At 41.9% G+C, this 13,643-nt stretch overlaps 1 protein-coding gene across 3 annotated transcripts in view; it reads right to left on the reverse strand.

Annotated features, from left to right (window-relative positions):
• The window catches only part of raraa (retinoic acid receptor, alpha a), a 184,409-nt gene that overhangs the window by 41,292 nt on the left and 129,474 nt on the right, over window positions 1–13,643 (reverse strand). Inside the window, exon 1 of one of the 3 annotated variants that reach the window (XM_014996268.2) lies at window positions 9,358–10,478. The exons of the other annotated variants lie outside the window; for them this stretch is intronic. Within the exon in view, the coding sequence (XP_014851754.1) occupies window positions 9,358–9,535 (178 nt within the window). The 5' untranslated portion in view covers window positions 9,536–10,478. Of the gene's footprint in view, window positions 1–9,357; window positions 10,479–13,643 lie in introns of those variants that run through there. 3 annotated transcript variants of the gene reach the window in all.

Consider the following 13,643-nt stretch of genomic DNA (forward strand, 5'->3'; position numbering starts at 1 on the left):
TCATTTGCCACAACGTGCAAACATCTCACAAACGCTGTTACAGGAAACAAGTGCTCTGTAACCGGAGTCCGTCAGACTCCTTCCAAAAAAATATATGGATAATCCCGTCCTATCCATCTCTACCCAACACTACGCTTTTCCTTCTCACCTCCGTAGAAACTGTTGGTAGTCCATTTCATGGTGGTCCCAGGTGGGTCTTTAAGAGTCAAATGTCAAAGGCTGGGCTGCACCGAGACACTTAATGAATATGAAATGAGTTAGAGGGACTGTGGGAAACAGAGGAGAGCGGTGTGTGCAGACAGTCATGGCTCCTCCGTCACGAGGTGGGAGTAGCCTGAGTCACTGAGGGATGGGCCCGGACAAGAGGAAGAAACTACACACACCAAGGATATCCAATGTTGTTCAAGACCGGGCAAGGGCCGTCTACTTATATCATGGTATATCATCTCCTTTAAGTGACATGCCAGAAAAAGAGATGGAGTGATAAGAGATTTTTCTGCTGGTTAGAGCCTAAGGGGTTGTTGGTCTGTTGTTCTGTTGCCTTCTACCGTAGGAAGTTTGGTACCTGCTTCAACCAGTTTTCCGTTTCCAGCTTATCGAATGTCGAGCAGACTGAACTGGCCCAAATGGGGACCGGTACTAAAATGAAAAGAATATGCAAACACCTGACCACAATAAAGAAAAGTACATGGTTATGTGATGGTGTGTTTACCAGTGCTGGTAAAATTAAGACTGAACTGCTAAATGCAGATTATTGGATGCACCTGGTCAGCTGACTGAAACAAAATATTATCAATATTCGAAAAAACACAATTTAGCAATGTCGTGTTCCCATTTAATAACAAGAGAGATTTAAAAATCACATGTGAATAAGTTTGTTCACATGATAGGTCATCAAAAAACATGCCAGGCCATCGTCATTCAACTACTTCCTGCCATCTTTCGTCCTCTGATATGTGATGGAAAAAAACCAAAGTGTTTCCATTCAAGTTTTGTAAAATAAACCAATGTCAATATGGCCAAATGCCTTCTTCATCCAAGTGCTAAAACTTATTGAAAAACAAGTCGCTTTTCAAAATAAAAGACAAGTACTTCTAACAACATGCCTGCAAAATCAAGTGCATGTGAAAATATAATTTCAAAATAGCTTTGCTGAATTGAAAAGCTTGGGCATTTCAATACAGGCAAAGCTCAAACTAGGCTACTTGATGAGTTCTGGGTACAGCATATTTACAGACAAAAAAAATTTTATCTTTAATGCATAATGTCTATATATATATATATATATATATATATATATATATATATATATATATATATATATATAATTTTTTTTACAGTTTTGGCTTAATTGCTGCTCTGATTGTGTTGTTCTCTCAGCACATAGCATGTTTTAGATGTTTTAGAGTCTGTATACTCAAGTTAGCAATGATTTGATTACTAATTTAGTTTTGTTAACTGATTAAATGTGATTTTATTCAATTTTTCAGCCATAGTGTAATATAACAATAATATTATGCTATATTTTATTTCAGCAATTTTAGGAATAATTGTTGCTTTCATATTTGAAATAAACAATTTGTTCATGTTACACAGTTTTGTTTGACATTTTAGTGTTGATAGAGTAATGCTCTAAATCTAAAAAAAAAAAAGCCCACTCGAGACATTGTACAAAATAGTCATTTGTCTTACACATACACCCTGAGTGTGTGTGGTAATCATGAAAATCTCCACAAAAGGTATTATGGGAAGCAACAAAAACAAGCTTGAGCTTTGAAACCACAATGAGATCATCTGATGTTCTGAGACTCCCTTCTATCTTTGGAGACGGACTGCTAGCTTATTAAAAGCAAGGCTCTAGCCAGGGGGTAGGGGAGCACTTTGTCTCTGAGTGCAGAGAACACACGGGGCTAGTCTGAGCGATTCAGATGTCTTCTCTGCGCCCGTTTCATGCGTTGAACACAAACACGAGCAGAGCATGCTCCCGTCGCGCCTCCATTAACAGAATCGACAGAAGCGGCAGCAACACAGCGCTATTTTTGCAGCCGCCGAACTGCCAGGCTCTAGTATTTTTAGCATCCTAACCTTTACCCTATTTTCTTGGCTGTCCCACTCTCAGAATAGGAGCGCATTCCACCACAATGTTGTGTGCGAGTGTGTGTGTATGTGTACTACTTGAGATGTGGACAGTTGTCATCCATGTGATGTTAACACAGATCCCTAGAGGGAGAGGGGAAGTGTGAGATTTCGTGAAGTGAGCTCTGGCCTGAGAGCTGCAAAGGATGGTTCCCTGCAACCAATGAAACAACACACAAGGTAATCACTCTATATACAGCAGATGTGATGGCAGGTAAGGGGTGGGGGGATTCTTGTAAAATATGAGGGAAAATTAGGGCAGGCGAGCATTAAAGATTAATCATGACACCGAGCGCCCGTCTCTAGCCTGCCATGCAGACGATGCCACCGCAGAGGTGGAAACAGAGAGAGAGAGAGAGGAGGGGGAGATAAAGTGCAAGAGAGAAGAGAGACACTTTGAGAATGAAAATGCCCTGCAGATGAGTTCTGGGGTGATGAATGTCCATAGTTCAATACCGCACATGAATTACAGCGTGGGCTGGGGGATAAAACATGGAGACCGGGGCTGGGGAGTGCACGTGTGTGTGTGTGTGTGTGTGTGTGTGTGCAAGTGTGTGTGTCAGTAAACTGTCCATGCAGAGCCCATTGCGAACAAGCCATCAGTAGAAATAAGTAAAGAAGTGATTACAACAGGCCCAGCTCAATTTCTGACAGTTGATGCTTGACTGCCCCTGTAGAGCTGAATTGATTTAAATGAAGAAGCTATGAATATTTTATAGGGATCCCCCTCTTTCTCTCTCCGTCTCTTCCCTCGTTCACCTGAACATTTTTTGATCTTCTCATCCGTGTGTCTGTGGTTCAGCCTGTGTGTGTATGTGTGTGTGTTTCCCTGTGACATCAGGGAGAATGTAATTATTGATAGCGAGATTATGGCCCTATTGTCACAATGTCTGCAATCAGTTGGGCTTCTTTAAGCCTCCATGAATCAATGACACTGCCTGGATCCATTCCGTCTGCCCCTGCTTTGTTCATCAAAGTGAGCTTTGCAGAGTACACCAGGCCTTGTTTGGGGATTTAGTGACAAATCAAGCCCATGTACAGTAGAGCGCCGACTGATGCCTCCGGCTAATTCTCTCTCCAAACAAGACGAGGCCCGTCGCTAAACCTGAGAGCCTGTTAGGGGGGAAGTGTCCAAGGAAAACCAAATGCAGCAACCGTGCAACGTTCACAGCATAGGATGCGTCACCACCCAGTGATTAGGAGTCCGCCGTGGGGTCGCTTGTGCAAGTTCTGCTTGGGCCACACCCCTTTCAGTACACCTGAAAATTTCTGACAGCTTAAGGAGTCAAAAGAGCTCCATGCACCTCATTTGCCCTGGGTAACCTTGTAACATGCTAAGTCTCCTGCTCTGAGGGCATCTCAATTCAGTAAAGGGTAAATTGCATTAAAAAGTGCAGTGGGAGCTTTGAATGTTGGTGGCGAGGTGCTGATTTTGGAGCGAGTGATGGCAGGTCGTGAAATGCCCCCAGGCCTTTCCCATGGAAGGCAGCAGGAGTGGACTTGAAGTCCTTTCACCTTTTTATTTAATTTATTTATTTATTTTTTTCATTTTTTCTGAAATGAAAAAAACACACCTAGATGACAGAACGCACTATGAATGTAGACCTCAAGGTTAAACCGATGTGTTCCTTTGGACAAACTGATCCCCTCCACCATTTCCATACACCAAACGTAATGTGTCTGAGGGTTCTGCATCGATATCACCATTGGCTGAAAAGGTTTCACCAATAAAGTAGAATGTCTGATTTTCCCTCCCCCAACAGGAACGTCGTCTCAGTGTATTTATGGGCTGAAGGACACACTGAAGTATCAGACAATATGAGACATGATCAGACTATTGTCAACCTGAAGTTTAATGGGGCCTTCGATTTGTAGTCAGAAGGGGGGAAGAACTTGGTGGAAATAAATAAATAGTCTCCAAACTATTTTCTGCCGTATACAATGTTTTTATGACATAAAGCACTTTGACCTGCCTTGTTTCTGAAATGTGTCATACAAAGAAACTATGATTTGATTTGGATATAGCTTTAAATATTTGTTATTTAAAGCTATATAAATAACTTTATATAATCAGATGATACCAGCCGTGTCTGTTACGGCTGATAATGTCACTGTTATCAGCCGTAACAGTGACATTAATTTCAGATTTCAATATTGGCCCAAAATGTTCACACGGTGCACCCTGAAATTTATTTATTTAGTTCTTATTTGAAAGTTATTTTCTGCACCGATAGAAAATATCAGTGTAAGGAAAAATTACACTGATATTTTTCCTTACACTGTAAGGAAAAATTCTTATATTAATAATTCACAGTAAAAGGTCATGAAGGTTATTTGATCAGAGGTCATAATTTAGAAGGAATATCTGGTCCAAACAAGTACCACAGTATTACTCTACGTGCATTTATTCTGATATTTCAGAAAATATATAGTATCACATAAAATACATATTTTTTGGCATTTTAAGAACATTTATTGGCATAATTCAAGAAAAAATACACTATACGGGATAATTGAAATGACCTTTGGCAACATGTGGGCACAGACTGCAGGAGGCCTGGAGTCAGAACTGACTGTGTTATTAGAACTGTTTATGCTGTGTTGTGTATTTTCTCACTTCTCAGCACATCCCTGCCAAATAAATACAACTGCATATAGAAGCAGAGCAAAGAAGTCATCTCTGTAGTTCTTTCCAAAACCGCCAGCTTGCAAAAAATAAATAAATAAATAAATAAATAAATAAATAAATAAATAAATAAATAAAAAGAGAGTCCAAACCTATCAACAAGTGTTTTTAGTATGTTTTCATGCAGCCTGACAGGACACTTCAGCTGTGTCCCATAACGCCGTACTGTCTGAGAAACCAGGAGAGAAGCTGCGGCTTCTCTTGGGAAATTTGCGTGGACTTTCTTCCGTGCAAATCACGCCAAACGACCTCGCTCACGGACAGACTTCAAATGGATGGTGCCCTCCAGATCAGCACACCGACAAACAATAAAGCGCCATCTGTTTCTTCATGGGCCTCATCTCCTGCTAGGCAATAGGACTTCCGCACTTAAAATACCACATGAGTCAGATTAAGCTGCCAGTCCCCTTTTGCCTCTCAGACGCACAGCGTTCATGTCCCCCCTCCCCGCCCGGCTCTCCTGCATCCGCTTTCCACAAGACAAACTAGCAGAGAGCTCGTCTCACTCTGCTTCATCTTTTCTCTATGGAAATCCCTGGCGATCGTTTTTCTTCATACAGCGGACAGACTGAGAGGAGAAGAAAAAAAAAAGCCAACAAAAACCCAATGGACTGCTGAGCCCCTGATGCAATCCCCCCTTTTTGCTTCATCCCTCCCCTCATTTTTTTTTTTAGAGTGTGACAGTCATGTGAACAAGGTCATGCACATTCTTTCATGCATGAGCCTCCAACTGTTGTTAGGTTTCTGACAAGTAGAGGGTGAAAAATCAAGTACATTTAATCTGCAAGGTCTAAGACTTTTTCTATTCTTTTTTTTTTTTTTTTTAAGAAAATATATGCAAAAATTGGCACTCCCACAATAACCAGATTGCAGGAGTTAGCTAAAATGTGTGCTGGCAGATAAAAAAAAAGTAGCAGCTGGAAAGAAAGCATGTTTAAGGAACTAATGGCACTGAGAATGAAGCGTCCGGACCTTCCAGATTTACGGCTAGATACCTAATGGGTCCTGAAGGCCAAGTTAGGCCACGTTAGGCCTGGATAACCTCACTGAAGATGTGCATTCTTAGAGCCACAGAGCGCTGCTGTAAAAGTCCTAATGAATAGATAGATCCACGACTGAAAGGTTGAAAAGACAGAGGACCATAAACAACAGGAACCAAAGCGGGTGAGGGGGAACCAAATGCCAACCGGTGAGAAAACATCTGCTGTCTTTAGAAGAAATAAAATGAAAGCAAATCATGTTTTTTTTTAAAAGTGATGCATCAAGGAATTCATCCTTGTATATCTTTTTTTTTTTTGCTAAATTCATCAATATATTTAGTCTCTAGCTGCAAAAGCCAAATAGCTTCTTTAGTTGTACTTTCACAAAAATCTGGCAAAGGTTACAAATACATAGATGGATTTAATACTGTAAGTTTCCTTAACAAAATGAAGGAATTTCCTAATGAATAAGAAATTGGCAAGAAAACAAAAATACTGGCGCGTTTCTTAGTCATTTTAAGTTGAATAAAAACAAAGCAGCTAATTCAAACCACCTGACTTGTATTTACTCACAAACAGTAAAAAAAAAGAAAGAAAGGATAAAAATAAGGAGCTAAGAAATGAAAGCTCAAATCTATAAGAAAATCAATCATTAGAAAATGAATATTGATATTCTGTTTTTGGAAGAATAAAGCATGCTGGGATTAGAGTGAAAGATGTCTGCTGCAGCAGCAGGAGGAGGAGGCAGTGACAACATTAGCAGCAAACAGCAGAAGAAGACGGTGAATGTGGCTAAAGCAGTGCTGGGAAACAGATCCTGCCAAAAATAACTGGAGCCATCTTTGACTTGCTACCTGAGCTTCTACCTGAAGAATGATGGAAGTAAAGTCAGAATATAGTGAAAAAGATGAATTCTTGCCTCTACTTATCTGTGGAAATTTTTAGAAAACTCAATTTAAACGGATTAGATTTACATTATTGGACAAATGACCAAGAATCTCTGCATGTGGACAAGAGGTAAAAGCTCAAGTCTAAATTAAAGAAGAAAAAAAATACTCTAAACATTCATCTCTACTGAGCAAATTATGATTTTTTTTTATTTTTATCTCTGATATAATAAAGTGAAAAACAATCCGGCCTTCTGTCTGTGTGGTTTCCAGCCCTGCTATAGGTATCTGAGCTGTGATGACACTAACAGATGATGTTAGTGTCCCCCCCCAGTCCCCCCACCTCTGTCCTCTAGATGTGCATTAAATCCTTTATTGCACCGTCGCAGTAAAGGCAAAGAGCCGCTACGCTAACCCCCCTCGCTATCCCTCATTTGAGCAAAACAATGAGGAATTGAGGGATCAGAGGTCTCTTCCAGGGCCAAAAACCCCCATCGTCTCCCCTCAGACGAGCTCACATGGTTTGAATCAATGCCGCCGCTAGAGCCGTTTAGTGGATCGGCTCAATAAATACTATCTGGGCTCGCGTCGGATATGTGCTTTGATAGTGATTTGTCTCCTCCGGTCAGGAGGGGATGGGGGGCTAGTGGAGGAGGGGGGGGGCACTCTAATCTCATCTGACTTGGAAAAACAAGCAGTGACAGAAGACGATGGAGATGGACTCCAACGCAAACAACAACAAAAAGAAGTGTTTTAGGTGCTTTCAGTTCTTGCTGCCAAACATCAGAAATTCCTGTCTACATATCCTCTTTGTCACATGTTCCTATAGTCTGGAGATGGGGAGGAAATTGGCCCTTAAGAGCCTGTGGAGATTCCTGTCTCTTTTTTTTTTTTTTTACGCTCCTACAGCAGTGAAAGACAACAGAACTCTCCTCCATTAAGCTCTGTGTGGTGCTGCTGCTTTGAAGTAAATAATGGGATGGCTGCTGCTAGTTTTATTGCAACGGAGAGACTATCAGCCAGGCAGATGCGTGCTTCTTGCTGGTTATTGCGTGACTAACAAAAAAAAAAAAAAAAAAAAAAAGAAAGAAAAAAAACCCCGACATGTAATGCATGCCAAAAGAAAAATCACTGATCTGAGTCAATGAAATATTAAAATGCTATTTATAGAGATGACAGAAGGCCTGAAATCCTTCTGTCATATGCTCTCATATCTGGGAGAGTATAATAAATAAATGCATCAGGATTACTACTGTTATTATTATTAAAAAGTAAAAATTAGATTTTTCCCACTTAACTGGATATTTTGAGCTAAGAATTAACATGATAAAATGAATGTGGGTCAAAAGGAAACAGAAAGGGGCCAACAATCACAGATTAAGACTGTCCAGGTGTGGAAACCATCAAGTGTTTACAGAATAAATGAGTGAATATGACATCAGTCACCTGCTTTAATTTTTTTACTGGTTTCACAACTTGTATTAAATTCATCTTTCCAGTAATCAAGAGGAAAAGTTCCAGGGTTTCTTATAGCCTAGATGATTAGCAGTGCGCAGCAACAGATGGGGGAGGGGCAGAGCAGTGTTTCCCTATAATAAAATGCCAGATTCCTGCCTCATTCTCTGGAATGGCAGTAAAACTTTTAGAAACATGCGATGGAAAATGTCAGCGGTTTTTAAACCTGCAACTTTTTAAGAGCCCACTACCTCTGACTCAATCCTATCAACAAGAAACAGCTGATTTAGAATAAGTTGTTTTCTGACAGTAGGTTCAGTAAAGGATCAAATGATTTTATTTCATTAGATGATGCTCTTTGATCTTGAGAAACTATGCAAAATGGAGTTACAGGCTGAAAAATAAATACAAAAGAAATGCTTAAATACAGTATTTACTAACAGAACGGCAAAGAAATCATGCCATATGTATGCTCCACTTTACAGAGATACTATAGTAATATGGAAATATACAAAAGTTTATATATATATATATATATATATATATATATATATATATATATATATATATATATATATATATATATATATATATATATATATATATATATATATATATTTGTGGTAGCTCCAAAAGAAGATCCTGCTCATGTCCTCATACAACTTTGAGCCAGTTCTGGTGCCAGTCACCAACTGACTAGAAACTACTTACAGTGCTGTCCAGGTAGTGGCAGGCGGCGGCTGCGGCTGCTCAGGGTGCAGCTCTCCAGATTACTGGAGAACCCCGGGGAGAACTCAGGCAGAAGAAGTTTGAGCTGATTAAGGCTTACATGGCCTTCAAAACACTGGCTGTATTTAGAGCATATTTCAGGAACGCAAAAGCCTGGGATAAAGTGGCTGGGGTCAGAGCGGCAGCAGCATGCTCCCTGAGGTTTCTCAGGATGAGGGAACAGAAAACTAAACACTCCAGCAGGCTGCCTGCCTTGTGAGGCACCAAACAGAAAGAAACAGAAAAGTAGGTCAGATGGAGCCTATATATACACAAGAAAAGATGCGTCTTCTTTTAAACAGGCATGTGTGTATTTCACGTGGAACATGACAAAACGGAACATATTTGAATAAATAACTAAAATTCTCCAAACTTTTCCTAAAGAATGAGGTGAAGTTGCAGGGAATATAAAAAGGGGAGGGGGAGGTTAGGGGGGGACACCTACAGTGATTGGAGCCGTTCCAGTGCTGGTTCCTGATGGACGTGCTGTAAGGATGGGGCGCCCCGGGCACCAGCCCCTTCTCTGGGATCAAGCATCCTCTGCTCTGGTTGTAATAATCCATCATTAAAAACGGGTTCGGGCTGGGATTCAGTCCCACAACGTCCACGCTCTCGTACATCATACGCGGCAGAGAGGTGGCGGCGGCGGGAGAGGCGCTGAAAACACGGAGCGGTGCTCAGAGGTAGATTGGCTCAGATGGAGGGGAAAGCGAGGGGGGAAACGGCATCAAGATCGAGGGAAAAGTGATAGATCCAAACACAGCGGGACGATCTGGACATCTGGCATCTTCCTGCAGAAACCGCAACAACAGCAGCAAAATAAAATAAAAAAATATAAAAAAAGACATCAACCTCGTTTGAGAAGAAGATTTTAAAAAGCAGTCCGCATTGTGTCTGACGGAGCAGCACCAAGAAAAAGAAAGAAAGAAAGAAAAAAAAAAACACAGAGAATACACCAAGCCGAACCGAGGGAAGTTCAGCAGAAATAGATCTGTCCGGTCCGGTCCGCTCAGGTCGGCCTCGATCGGAGTCGGAGCAACATTTAAACAAGGCTCCGTCCGCGCTGCGAACCGCAATTAAATCCCAGACAGCAGAGCAGGAATAAATCCGATCCGGGACAGAGGCGTTAAGATTCCGCGGAGTTGCGGTCCGTCCTCCGGCTGGGTTCCGCTCGGTTGTCCCGTTAGCGCCCGATCCGCCGCGGCTGGACTCCTTGTCAGCTTCCCCCTCCACCACCAGCCACCGCCGTCCCCTCCTCTCCTGTGCAGCAACCCGGCGGCTTCCTTTCGCTCTCACTCAGACTCCCGGCTGCACCGCCTGCTTCGTGTTTGCAGAGAGAGAAATTGTTCCCACAGCAAGGCGAGCGGCGATCATATTGTGCAGAAATGTGACAAGGCGCAGCAGCTGAGCTGAGGGGATCTGGCTCCACCTCCAGCGGGCTCCGGGCTTTTTCACCCCCCACCACCTCCGTGTCTTTCATGCAGCCGCTCCGCCCATATTTAACCCTTTCAGGGACGTGACAATGGATGTCCCTTTCTGCAACGCAGGGCCTGAATGAGGCAGAGCGGGGCCCTCCCTCTAACCCAGCAGCGGGGGCTTTAAATAGGAATGGCTTTCATGACATGATTGAGTTATATAAGCGCAGTAATTAGTCGTTCATATCTTTCCACAGAGTTTATGGGTATAATGAAAGCTGCAGCAGAATGCATCTCTCTGATGTTTACTTTTTTTCCTGGAAGTTCCTCACTCCTTACCATCTTCAATCAGTCCCCCAACCTCTATGTTTTTTTTCCCCCCTTCCAACCCCAACACTCTTGTCTTCCTAATTTGCCTAATGCTATGCTGCTGAACTTTAGCTGAACCCAGGGAAGAAGGCGAGCCTCACCTCCCGGTGACCCGCTGGTTTGACTTGGGATTCGCCTCTCCGGCTCGCTCCCCGTCTCACATTATTCAAGGTTTCCCACCTTGTTGTACACCCCGAGTAACGGCGCTGCGCTCATTCCTCGAGCGCTGGCCCCGCAGACGGAGGCGCCGCGGTTCACACGGCGCCACGCCGACAAACGACAGTGGCGAAGTCACCCGGTGGCAGAGAGGCAGGCGAGTTTCTCACAGCCTGCTTACAGCTGGGAGAAAGTCCAGGAAGTTGTTTACACGTTGTTTCTTTTGTTGTTATTCTTCACATCTTTACTGTGTAGCATTCCATGCATCGCTGCAGAGACTCGGCATGCTAGCATGAAGCAGTGTCATGCTTGCAACTGGATTCTGTGCCAAAACTAGAACTAGAACAACGCAGCTGGAAAGCATAACAAACGACATCGGTGGAAGAGAAGAAGTATCAGAGATGATCCTGACACCAAGAAGAAATGTCTCTAACTTTTACACACTCAAAATCAGAGCTTCTTAAGATTTCTCTAGAATCTAGTCGGGGGGAAAAAAGAATAAATTATGTATTTCAGTTTATGGAGAGAAATCTAATTGAAAATCAATCAGAAAATTCTGATTTGTGCGTCTCTACTGGTAAAAAACCCCCAAAAACTTTTGACATTTTTAATTACTTAGGGAATGTCTTTCAGATACACTAAATTGGGGCGCAGTTGCAACTAATGACAGCTTTTGACTGATGTTATTATTACTTCATATGTTGTTTGTTGCTGTGGTTCCTCTGCTTAGTTTTCTCTTTCTGCAGGTGTAGAAGCAGACTTCTAGGGTGTTGACTTGTGTCCTCTTTATGCTTCCTTCTGTCTTCTACCCTTATCTTCCTCTTTCCCTTTAGACCTCTGCCCCACCATTCTATCTTCCTCTGCGTCCATTACATTTGAAATAAACCCAAAGCAACTTCTAATAAAGCTGTAATGCTCCACTTGTGAAAGTAAATCTGTTGGGCCTTAAATTGACATAACAGTTATGAGTGTCATACTGCCAGACAAGATGCATTAAAAAAAGTCTGGAGGATGTGTAGCTGCATCACAAGACTGTAGGTGGACGAGGCCTGGACTGCCTGACAGGCGACACGACGTCCCGCGTTGAGGCATCTCAGCACGGACAAAGGCTTTTCAGAATAGCTTGGCTGAACAAACTGCAACAGAGTGACCTTTTCAAATGTCCGCTTCATTATGGGTTCGGACACAAAGCCGACAGACTTGTGTTGTAAATGACGCCGCTGACGGAACAGCCCTCCTCCTCCGGTGATCCTACACCTGAGCCACAGGCCACAGCTGGGTCTGCCCAAGCCAGCTTTTGAAAAAGATTATCAGAATGGAGACTAGCAGGAGGGAGGAGCGGGTGGGTAAGTGGAGGGGGTTCCCTGCTCCGCCCCCAGCTGACTGTGACACTTATTTAATGCAGATTCCGCTGTGTTTACCCTGCCTGATAAGAGGCGATGTGCAGACCCGGGCCACGGTGACCCCTCGCCTGCATTGATAGCCACACATTCCTTGACAGGATTAGCCAGATGAGTAATGGCTGTCAGAAAATGCTAATTTTCCAGGCTCTGTTTTCTTCTCCGAAGGGGATGGCATTCATCCTGGAGTGATACCCTGTGATTGCAGAGGACAAGCTGACAGATAACAGGCTGTTGATCATTACTTAATTAGGGAGGGAGGTCTTTTCCCTCCAACCTTTAACAGACATCTCAGAGAGAGAGAGATTTACAGCATTCTCCACTATTATTGGCAGGCCTTATAGAATGTCCATGAAAGCCTTAAGATGAATCGCTCTTATGAATATGGCACACTTTGCTGCAGTGAGCTTTTCTTTACCATCCTCCTCAGCTTGCAGAACTGAGCCCTCACCCACTCTATGCTTGTTTAGTTTTTCATTCTTGCTCTGACTGTAGAAAAATGAAAATTTTAGGCAAGAAGTGATCTGACTGTTGAAGATCAACACACAGGTGGGTTGGTTGGATGGAGTGTTGGGCCATCTTTACCACTTTGAAGAACGTTTGAGACAAAATAGGAATCTACCATGTGTATACCCCAGCAGAACCAAATGGATTGCTAATCTTTTTTGGAGCGTTAGGAATCACTTGTTCCAATAACTGTGGAACAAGTGATTTCTATAAAAATCTAATTGAAATCTGCACTTTTTTTCAGTACAAGATAAATTATTTTAGGTGGAGGTGAGCGGTTTGATCCAAAGTATCAATAATATCAACAAGTCTGTATCAGTATCAAATCGATACTAGTTTGGTAAAATTAGTATCACACTTTAGATTCAGATTTGGACTTGAAATTTTATTTTATTTTTGCATCATAGTTTCTCAACTCTACCTCGAAAAAGATTTTGTTTTGCTCACAAATTAAGTTTTTGTTCTTTATTTATTTAGAAAAAAATGCACACAAAATAGTTTTGTTTTTTTATTTTTTCTATTTATTGTATTAACTTCTTAACTCTTAACCTCTCAACACCAGTTAATGAACAGTTAAGGTTATACACGCCTTATATATTCCTAAAGTATTTGTAGACACTTCTAAACTTTGTCCAAATTCAATCCTAGGCTTAAATAAAATAACTGAAAGGAAAGCCACAAAAACACCTGAATGTCAGAAGTTTGATGTTGCATTAAACCTAAATAATAAAAATTGTCAGTATTGGTATCAATATGATACTGTTCCTGTATTTACTTAGTATCAGATCCATATCAATATATGAAATATTGCACACTTCTTATTTTAGAACACTTTATTCATATTTACTAGGAGTAAATTAGAGAGGGTGCAGAAAAAGTTGAAT

This window comes from Poecilia mexicana, unplaced genomic scaffold, assembly GCF_051168715.1.
Source record: "Poecilia mexicana isolate PSO_F unplaced genomic scaffold, ASM5116871v1 scaffold_19, whole genome shotgun sequence".
Classification (NCBI taxonomy): Eukaryota; Metazoa; Chordata; class Actinopteri; order Cyprinodontiformes; family Poeciliidae; genus Poecilia; species Poecilia mexicana.